Genomic DNA, 11026 nt, shown 5'->3' on the forward strand with positions numbered 1-11026 from the left:
GAGTACCCACTTTCCAAGTTAATCAATAGCAGATGCTTATGCATTAAAACTAGAAAAGTTGGTGGTTCGGAGCAAGACAACTCGAATATGCTAAAATGAGAATCTAACTTATAAATTAAAATACAAAACAGGACCTTTATGGTGATTGTCGCCTCTAAAAGATTGCACCTCATATCTACGATTTTTAAAATTGGACGAATTTCAAGATTACATTCTTCCATCGAAATTCATTTCCAGATATTTATTTATTTTTCAATTGAGATTCAAGTCCAAACACAAATAAAATTAAACTCCTTTGAACACTTCACCTTGAAATATGCTTTACTTTTCAACTTCACCCAACTATTATAATGTCATCCTATTAATCGGATATGCCTGTGAGTAACAGTACAATTATTGGAAAAGGCGTCTGTGAGTTGATAGGTATAAATACATATTGGTCCTGTCCTTCCGTCTCTTTTTTAGTAATATGCAGAATAGGAAAACTCTAAACATGAATAGTACTTACTTAAACTAAAAATGCCTTCACAAAAATATCATGGCAACAGATTCAAATCATAATCATTGTTAGATAAAATACCCATAATTTATTTGCTTCAACTTGAACATAAGTAGAAAACGTCCATACCACTTATAGAAGCACCGACATTTGATGTTTACTCCAGAGCACACTGTTTTCTGTTAATCTGGGTCCAAGCATTGAATATTGTTCACCTCAGCTACAATGTTCTTCCACTTCACATGTTATCACAAAATTGAAAACACATGCAGCAAAACAATTTCCTACAATTTCATTTTTCTTTTTTCTGCCCTTGCTCAGCACCGAAAGATTAATTTCCAGGAAACCTCTGGTAAAGCTTTCAAGAAGCTAATCTTCAACAACCACCACGAAACAGTAAATTTTCTAGCCCAACAAATCTTTTCGTTTTTTAAGTAGGTCAAGACAGATGAAATACTCTCCAATTTGCTTTCCCACCATCCACACCAACCTTAACTTCTCCCTTTCTCAACTCTCTTGGGGTCCTTCATCTTCATCAGAATTCATGATCTTTAATAGTAAAATCCATGTTTCATGTTCTTTCAAGATAAGCACAGATCATCAGACTGTCAGCTTATGATTAAATGTTTAGGCACCTCAACAGCACTGAGAATGAGTCGGAGCACTCCAAATTCAACAAATAACCCAAAAGTTACCACCGTCTTAATGAATAACATCCTAAAACAGATGATTATAATATCAAGAAAACTTTGATGCAAACATTCAGATACAACATCACGGTTTCGACATGTACACCAGTCAACGTCCATAAACAGTGACAGTTAATGAAAAGCTCAGATGTGTGTAAGATAGACATCCACTACACAAAATCACTGCTGAAAAATCCCCATGAAAAAAAAAACTTTATTAAAGCAGATTGCACGATGTCAATTGGTCAATCAACAGCATAGTGCCAAGATTTGTGGATGGAATGGATGAATATTGTAGATATCCTACTTACTCATAATATTTCAAATTATTTACACAATTACCTTTTTTCCCAAAATTGTAACTCCATCCAACGACAGATATACATGAAAATTTTACATAACTCTTTGCTTTTAAAGAAAAAAAAAACATATGAACTGCAAATGTTCTTTCACAAAAAAGGACCACCATTTTGTGGTGAACGGACAAAAAAGGAAGCAGAGGTGTACTGCTACAGTTCAGGGATCTGACTACACAATTACCTCAGAATTTTGCAGCAGAACAATCTGCCAGGATCAATTAGATATTATTGTACTGCTGACCAATAAAGGGCTACAATGTTGCATGCTGACTAGCTATCTTCCGTAATACCTGAAACAATTGACATTTGCTAACAAAATCACTCTCAAATCAGATGGCCTCTATCTTGTAAACACAATAAGACATATATTCCTGTTGTTGCAAAATGCCCAGAGGGAGGAAAAGCGAAAATTAGGAACAAGAATCAGAAAAGTCAGGAAAACAATTGAAGCATAAGCGTCTAGAACTCCCCAAGGGAGCATGCTCAAGTCACTTGTACAAAGAACAAATAAAGCGCAATAACTAGCTACTCTAATAGCATTCCTTTCATTAAAGTTGTGCTGCAATTAGTCTATTATTAAGTTGCAGTTGCCTCTTTGAGAACTTCCAAAGCAACTAGCAAAGTACAGCCCTGGGAGCCAGTCAACTTTATCGGTTAAACTATAGCAGGTAAAAGGACAAGTTTACTTGCAAAAATATAATGTTCTTTAAGCTGAGCACGGTAACACAGTTCCGGCTACGGTATGGGGAACGAGAAGGGAAGGTGAGGTCTACTCATTGATTTTATATTAGATAAGCACATCGTCCGGGAGACATGGGCCCACACACTACACATAAGAAAGAATTCTTGAACAGTCACAACTCATAACAAGATGGTCTATGACCATTATATTAGTTTACTTGCAAAAATATAATGTTCTTTAAGCTAGACACGGTAACACAGTTCCGGCTATGGTATGGGGAAGGAGAAGGGGAGGGGAGGTCTACTCATTGATTTTACATTAGATGAGCGCATCGTCCGGGAGACATGGGCCCACAAGAAAGAATTCTTGAACAGTTGCAACTCATAACAAGATGTTCTATGACCATTAGATCCACAGAAAGAGGAGCAACTAACAAGAGGGATATAACAGAATGAAAGGAATGTCTTCGATTTGGCTCTTGTTCGCGGTAGGTATATAGCACGCTAGGCTTGCTGAAACACAATTCTACGAAAGTAGAACCCATGACTTATGTTGAACACTTCCGCTCCAAGAAATTATAAATAAACATATTCCAATATAAAAGGCTTATATAACGCAATGCCTTGAAATTTGGGTGATAAACAAGGTTTATGAGGAGATTCTGTAGCCAAGAAAGATCAGTAAACTGAAACTCAAACCCATCAATAATTTTCACAACAAAGGAGAAGAAAGGAGAATAGGGAGATGGAGAAGATAGGAGCAATTTCCAAAATAAGCAATCTACTTGTAAACACAACACCTCCCATCCATGAGCCAATATTGAATAGCAGTTCAAAAAATAATTACTAGACAGGGCTCAAAGCTAACTACCACGAATCTCAAGCTACAGTGTGATCATACATACTATCTGCAGGCATAGAATGATTTCAATATAAGTTGCAATCTAACATTATATAGAACTTGGGTTCTCAAGCTGAAAGCATGAAAACCCTCTAAACACTGTAATAATCATTTTGTAACACATCAGACATTATCCAATATACAACACGACATGGACATACACACTGAGATAAGACTTTTTTATGTTACAAATCACAAGCAAAAATCTCACATAGATAATTCGAAACACCCTATATCATGACATTAGTTCTAATATATATTCTTTACCATGCAATACTAACGAATTTCCAACGTGCAAAAATAAAAGTAGGTGGATGATTGGGCCTATCTCACATAATGAATCATACAAGTATGAAGTTCATGTCAGAGCAAATTCAAACTCCGCATGAAAAATATTTCAAGAATCTTCTCTACAGAAAGTATTAGGCTGCTGAAAAAAATACAGCAAGAAGAAATTCTAACAGACAAAATTCAGTCTGTGATGACTAGACCAACCCATTATTCCATACATTCTTTTTTTTAATAACCGAGAAATCCGTTTGTGACCCATCCTTTGGACCAATCACAGCCTTCTAAATTCGGTGGATAATGGGTCAGCCCCTCTACCCTTCTCCACCTGAATACTGGGCTTCACTTGGCATGGTGTGGGGCTTGAACCTGCAACCTAAGCCACAAATCCTCCACCTTTTGCCACTCGAGCTAGGCCTTGGAGGCCATTATTCCATACATTCTAAGACAGATTATTTTTTAAGTTGAGTAATTATGCCAACATACCATCTCTGCACTTAATGTTCAAAAAGAAAAAAACATCTCTGCACCTGATTTTCTTCTACAACAAGTCAAGAAGTTTATCATTTCCTACCAACGCAAACTGTGTCCCATGCCCTAATAAACCCATGTACGCATAACTTTTAGACAAGAGTGGCACAAAAGCTTGAGGCACCTATAGATACAAAAAAAACACTTATGATGCCTACTAAAACACCTAATTAGGTCTTTATAGCCAAGATCCTGCAGTTTGTTGCTTAAACAATATTGGTTCATGCACTACACCCCTCTACAAACAATGGTACATACTTCTATGCCAAATCTTATGAAAATAAACATACACTACAAAATATGCACGCTGAAGCAACATATTAGAATCTTTATGTGCTTCCGCTAGGTGCTAGCTATGCTGCATCTGCCTACACGAGCATTGCTGGCATGCTTCCTTAGTAGCACTAATTTAACTTTTCCACAGAGCACGTGCATATATTAGAGAAACAGCTTAACAAGCTCTTTCGCCAACTGAATGTTAAATGGTACATTTCATCTAGCTTCTCGCACATCTTCCTTCATTTACACATTTGATATAAAAAAATGTTAAAAAGCACATCTCTTTCAGAATTCTCAAACCAAAATGTTGTTAATTCACTTAAGAGGTTGTTTGGATGAAAGGTTCAGGCCTTAGGGAAATTAATCTTGGCAGAGAATAAGACAATATTTGGTTGGTTGGATTAAGAAGAACCTCTACATAACTAATGCAAAATTTGGTTGGCATATAAGAAATATCCCTGCACAACTAATGCAGCATTTAGATGGTGGTAAGCTGGTAATAAACAATACCCACATCTAAGTTATTTTGGGAATCCAGATATTATTCCACGGGGAGTCTCTAGAGTTTGGATTTGAGGTGCAGTTGGTATGATAATAATTCTCCTCGTAAAACAAAGTTAGTGACATCCAAGTGAGATTTGAAAATATCAGTCAGGTATATTCTTCTTTCCTGATAAAGACCAAGTAAACAGTTTCACCTGACTCTATTACCCCTATTGTCCTGAATCCTCTCTGCTCTTACCCAGACCTTCCTTTCTGGACTTGTCCTCTCTTTGATAAGTTTATTCATAGACTTCAGAGTTTCTTTTTGACAAGTAAGCAGATTGTTTTTATATATGGCAAACATGCACTGAACCAGCCCTACAAAAGATAATTACATGGAGTGAAAGTCACCTGTCAGAGAGTTCATATTTATCATCTTTGTTTTTGGGTTGGTGTTTTATTTTGGGGGAGGGGGGTGTATTCCAGAGGTTTGATGTTGTGCATAATTTGGCAATCAACTAAGACACTGTTGTAAAACCGGCCACTAATAAATACTCCTAATCATATTTGCGGGTTTTCCATAATAACCATGAGATGTCAAACTACAATAATCTAGGATGCCATATTACACTATTCTGGTAAACCTTCCTTGCTTTTGTACTTTCCACAATATGTGATTGAAGAAATCTCCCAGGTAACCAACCATGAGTGGAACAATATATGATAATCATCCCGAGCTATGAAGGCATATAATGTCTGTTAACCATCAAAATTTGCAGGATTTCCAAATACAGAAATGCTTCTCATGGAAGGATTATGCAATTGTCAGCATAGGTGGGCACTAGCAACAAAGTAATGCTAAACCAAACAAAAACTGCCATCTACTTGTGCATGAATCTATGGAAGTAGGAAAAGTTTTTCAACAAGAAAAATTTATTGCATCATTTTCTATGTGAATAACAGTAACTTAACCAGACTGCACTCATAAATAACAGTAAGGAAAAGTTTTTCAACAAGAAAAATTTATTGCATCATTTTCTATGTGAATAACAGTAACTTAACCAGACTGCACCTATAAATAACAGTAATTTAATTGGACTAGAAATGACTTTTCTTAGCTTCAAAGTTCACAAGATTAATGATTTATTCTCATTCGTTCGCACAGTGCTCTAAATTTTAACAGTGCTACCACATTTGTACTTCACAATAGGTAGAAGTGAAGCCTTTCATTTTTGGCAGTCTATCAACTATGCATTAAAATTAAGAACAGTTAGAACTCCACAATTTCTGTCACATCCAGCAGGTTTAAGAACAAGTCCAACTAATATTAAGTATATTTGAATGTCAAAGAAAACATGTTCAAGAGAGTGAGCCAAATGGAGGAGCAGGTCCCAATAAATATAAGAAATAAAATGTTGAAGCACCGACAAACAGATAGGTTCAGATTCTTCAAAGATTATGTTTGTAAGAACCAAACTCTGAACAGTTTATTTTAATACTTACAATGGCCGTAACAGCAGCTTCTGAGAATCAGATTACAGTGAATTATTCAGATAATACACCAACCATTCAGAAGGTTCAATTTAGTTGCTCAGTACGGTGGTAGCAGCAGCTTCTGAGAATCAGATTATAGTGATGGTAATTACCAGATTACAGTGACTTATCACCACCGTAATCTGATATGTTACAAGAACTAATTACACATGTTCCAGTTTTGTCCCAAAACTTTGGTAAGTTATTTACAAGGCTATATTTTCTAAATCAATTTTAATACTCAGTATGGTGGTAGCAGCAGCTTCTGAGAATCAGATTATGGTAATGGTGAGAATCAGATTATGGTAATGGTGAGAATCAGATTACAGTAACTTATCACCACCTAATCTGATATGTGACGAAAACTAATTACACATGTTCCACTTTTTGTCCCAAAACTTTGGTATGTGTTATTTATTAGGCTAAATTATCTAAATCAACTTCAGATGAAATTACAAATTATAAAATTTCTTTACCAAACAAATAGAAAAGCAGTCTTATATCAGTTGTTGGCTAAGATGAAATTAAAGACCTCAAAGATGTCATACAGCATTTTGTGCCCACGGAAGGAACATCGTGTGAAGAGAAAAACTTCTACTCATTGACTACATCAAAAATACACCATTTTTATTGTCTTACAGCTCACTGCAAAAATAATGTCATCTGCAGATTTTCTTCAACGGATTCCAAAATCCAATCAAATATTTTAGCTCTAAGGAATCCTATTCAATATTAACTTATCCAAGGAATCAATGATTGATGCAAATTAAGGGGGCAGAACATTAACTCTATAAACAAAGGGGAAAAAAGGGTCATCAGTTGTCCTTATGTTCGACTGAATTATCATACCGAGTCATGTAGATACATGTTTTATTTTTTTGAAGATACAAGTTTAATACAATAATTTGAAATTGGGAAAAGTCAAAAAGTTGGTCAAAAGATATCACATTAAAGTTGAACTAATAGATATTTCTAACTTGCACTCACTTCAAGCTAAAAGAAGTGCTATTTATGCAATTGGAACAACTGTTCGGGTTAAGACTAAACTAAGAAGTAGGCAGCCTAGGATGAGACTGAGGGGTAAGAAATGCATTAAGTAGTATGACCTTATTTCAATAACGGTGCCTGTTAAGATTTCAGCTACGCTGTTTCTTTTACCTTCCTTTTTTTTCCTTGCACGACAATTAAAATATAGAGAACTTCTAATATAAATTAGTATTATTATTACATAGATATTAACTTATTTTTCAGTTTCATTTGATCTGATGATGGCATGAGTTGAGCTTAAATGGGGAAAAACTGAGGATTCATATAGTTGAACCCAACTTGTTTGGGATTGAAGCATAGTTGCTTCTTTTATTTGTGTGTTGTGATAGATTTGTAGGCATAAAATAGCCCTTGATATAGATCACTATATAACATATTCATATCACAAAACAAAAAAGAGAGGTCACTCACTTGTTACCCTCTAAAACTGATATCAAAAACATTCTCCAACATCAAGAACAAGAGGATGGAAATTCCAAGGAAAACCAAAAAAGATGAATGAAGATTCAAACTTGCTTGCTTATTTGCACTATGTATCCAATCCTATCTACATAGATGTTCCTAACCAGGAGATGAGGGGGTGCTTTGAAAGGGGGGCGAAAAATGTTGACTTATCTTTGTTTGTATCAAGACACCTGAAGGGCAGGCCCTGTGCACCGCAGGAGCCGTGACCCTAATGCTCATGTGTATGTCCAATTAAAAAATTTCAGTTGATGGGCATCATGTGCCTTCAACCGTAAAACAAAAACCTCTGATTAACTTGCTAACGTTTACAAGAAAGATTAAATGAAAATGTGAGCAAGGGTTAAGAATGCCAACATGGAAATTCTCAAAATTGAGAATCTGAAACAGGGAAAATTTGGTTAGCCTATATCAGTTATGCATCCTCCCAAATTTCCAGTTATATATGAAGTATGGCAGCAAATTATTATATCAATACTCAGTGGTAAACATATTCTTCAAGTTATGAAGGATTCTCATTGTACACGGATAGAGTCAGTAACTCATTGCTGATATATGATAGGATTTTACTTGCATTACCTGGAGACTAAAAGACATCACCAAATTCAACAAGATTAACCAGTTGAAAAAAAGAAGATGATTTCTTGTTAATAACAAAATTAAAGGAAGATGACCAGCTAATACAAATATTTCTCATCTGCACCGAACTCTATAACTCAGTATAGTCAGAATAATTACAAGGGTCAACAGGGCTTACACTTTGTTAAGTATGTGTCTGTGAAATGCATTTGTCAGGAAAATTACAATAGTACAAAATCCTGCCAAGGGTCACCCAACTTTACAGCAATTGCTCTAATTACTGTCTTTTTTCCAGATGTCAGTCCTGTATCCTACTTGAGCCACCATTAGATACTGAAAAGAACAAACATAAAGGTCATATACTTCACCAAGAAAGAAGAATTTAAGACAGAAGTGCAGTAAATGACACCATTCTTAGGAGTCCAAGAACTCTACATGCACAAAGCTCAGATGTGCAGATATGTCAACCAAGTCCTTTTCCAAACTACAAATCCTGGTTAACCAGTAACTCACCAATGATCAAAACCAACTGTCAATGGCCCTCATGCTGGCCTCCAGTTGAGGACAGTTACGTCCGGTCGGCAAGGCATTCCATGACCTACCACATTAGTCAGTCAGTTCTTTCTCCCACAAAGCTGAGACTAAGAATCAAGAAGCAAATTCAAATATAAATTCTTCACCAATATTTCACCTGAAATTGGAGGACCAGTAGGGAAAGCATTTGACCCAGAAGGCTGGAATCCAACATTACTCACAGGTGGTCTATCAGGCGGTCTGAAATAACCTGCCATGAAAGTCACTCGTCAAAGTGGTCTATTGAAGAACGGCTAAACAATGATTGACGATTCAAAATCCAAGATTGCTCCACATTTTCTTTTTTGTTAACAGATGTTACAACTTCAACAGTTTACCTAGTAAAGAACTTAGGTATGTATTGTAGGCCCTCATATGTGAAAAAAGAACAAAATATTTTCCGGCCACAACTTGAAGCCATCACGTTATAACCGAACATAAGAGACGGAGTAAAATTGGAATGAGAAAAGAAGGAAAGAGGGAGTGCCTACTAAAACTATAAGTGAGTGTCACACCTTCATATGAATCATTTAAAGAGATACCCTCAAATGTCATGCCACAAAAGGAATTGAGAAGTATCGAAGATTAAAGTTTAGTATGGTACTGTTTCTCCAAATACATTTATGGTTGTTACTGATCACAACAAGCGCAAGAGCTGCATCACCAACCTTAGTAGCGGTGGAATGCCTTATACATTATCACTTTTCTTTTTTCTGATTAAGAACTAATTTTTACTGAGCATATAGGAGAATTCCCGCATGCAAGATGTATACAAACCTAGATATATGCCGTACAAAAACATGACTCTCTACAAAGAGCGCACAATCAAATGTCACAGGTGCATAGTAGAACTCTTCAACAATCAGCAAGCACCAATAATTTATTCAAGTATTACATGTCCCACTGACAAAAACAAATGAATCTAAGCAGAACCTATGCCCTGACCAGTGACGAGTAACAGCTAGATTTTGGTAAGCCAAGTGAATGATTTCTGTTTCCACGGATCAAGTTCAACAGTTGATATTTAGAGCTTGTGCCAGTTTCATGCACGTTACCACTTGACAATGCAGATAAAAGAGGGCCAGTATAAGCATCATATGCAGGCTTGAAAATTTGAATAATATGGTCTGTCAAAATTCATGAGTTATTGGAGATTTACTAAGAGCTAGCAGAAATTCATTTTATTTTTTTAGAAATTCATTATATCCAAACTCCTGCCACTTTGCTTCTCATGTAAATCAACAAAAGCATAGCGAAAGAGTCAAACCTTCTTGAGCAATTGTTGGACCAGGGCATGATCTTCCTGCACCAATCCACATACTGCGCTGGTGGTCACCATTGAACTCATTGGGTTGAACCCTCCACTGTTCATCACCAATATAACGCCTCGATCCATCAGAGCGCTCTGGTAATGAGCACGGTGTAGGATATGCTTGTTGTGGATGTTGCTGCACTGGGGCTCTTGGATACGAAAAACTATTGGAGGGGATTTGATGTGGAGGGTTAAGATGCATGGGCCTTGGGGTAAAAGGCACATTACCAGGTTGAAATTTCTGCGTGGACTGAGAAACTGGTGGGTTTATATATGCATCGTTATAACCATATTCCAAAGGCCGTGAACTATATCCAGAAGATTCCCTCAAATTACTAACTCCTGCTGGTGTAAAAGAAGGTGGTTGCAATGGGAATACCTCATTCCTATTAGAAGCATTGATACGAGGACCATGAGGCATGTTTCCAGCTACCTGTGGTAGCCGATGACCCTGTAAAAGAATATTAGTCTTAGTGTCATATAATGAGAGAACATAAATAGCTCACAGCAAGAAGCCTTACACTGGGTATGTTACTAACTTCGTTTGGAAGAGGAGGTTGCGTATATGCCACTACAGGTGATGGCGATGGTACTGATGGAGTGAGAGTGTGCAAGTGTTGTGTCCCTACTTCATGTTGGAGTGGGAAAGAAGGTTGAGGGAACATGAGAGGAGGTGGTCCAGCGGGCAGTGGAGGGAATGGATGTGGCTGAGATGGAGGTAGTGGGGGTTGTGATGGAGGAAGTGGGGGTGGTGGTGGGGGTGGAGGTGGCAATGGAGATAATGGAGGTGGAGGTGGCGCCGGTGATGGA

General features: G+C 36.8%; 1 protein-coding gene across 5 annotated transcripts in view; it reads right to left on the reverse strand.

Moving 5' to 3' along the window:
• Nucleotides 1-504: 504 nt before the first annotated feature.
• The window catches only part of LOC102602857 (ENHANCER OF AG-4 protein 2), a 22615-nt gene continuing 12093 nt past the window's right edge, over nucleotides 505-11026 (reverse strand). The window contains exons 9-15 of one of the 5 annotated variants that reach the window (XR_001474350.1): nucleotides 10738-11026; nucleotides 10172-10667; nucleotides 9023-9115; nucleotides 8845-8929; nucleotides 8510-8664; nucleotides 1729-1837; nucleotides 505-1216 (exon numbers count right to left, since the gene is read on the reverse strand). Coding sequence is in view for 2 of the 5 variants with exons in the window: in XM_015312098.1 (XP_015167584.1) it covers nucleotides 8874-8929; nucleotides 9023-9115; nucleotides 10172-10667; nucleotides 10738-11026 (934 nt within the window). In the remaining 3 variants the exon portion in view is untranslated. Of the gene's footprint in view, nucleotides 1217-1465; nucleotides 1838-8374; nucleotides 8665-8844; nucleotides 8930-9022; nucleotides 9116-10171; nucleotides 10668-10737 lie in introns of those variants that run through there. The other 4 variants (XR_001474349.1, XM_015312098.1, XM_015312099.1 and 1 more) reach the window with 4 other exon arrangements.

The sequence above is a fragment of the Solanum tuberosum genome, unplaced genomic scaffold (genome assembly GCF_000226075.1).
Source record: "Solanum tuberosum cultivar DM 1-3 516 R44 unplaced genomic scaffold, SolTub_3.0 scf00183, whole genome shotgun sequence".
In the NCBI taxonomy this organism is placed as follows: Eukaryota; Viridiplantae; Streptophyta; class Magnoliopsida; order Solanales; family Solanaceae; genus Solanum; species Solanum tuberosum.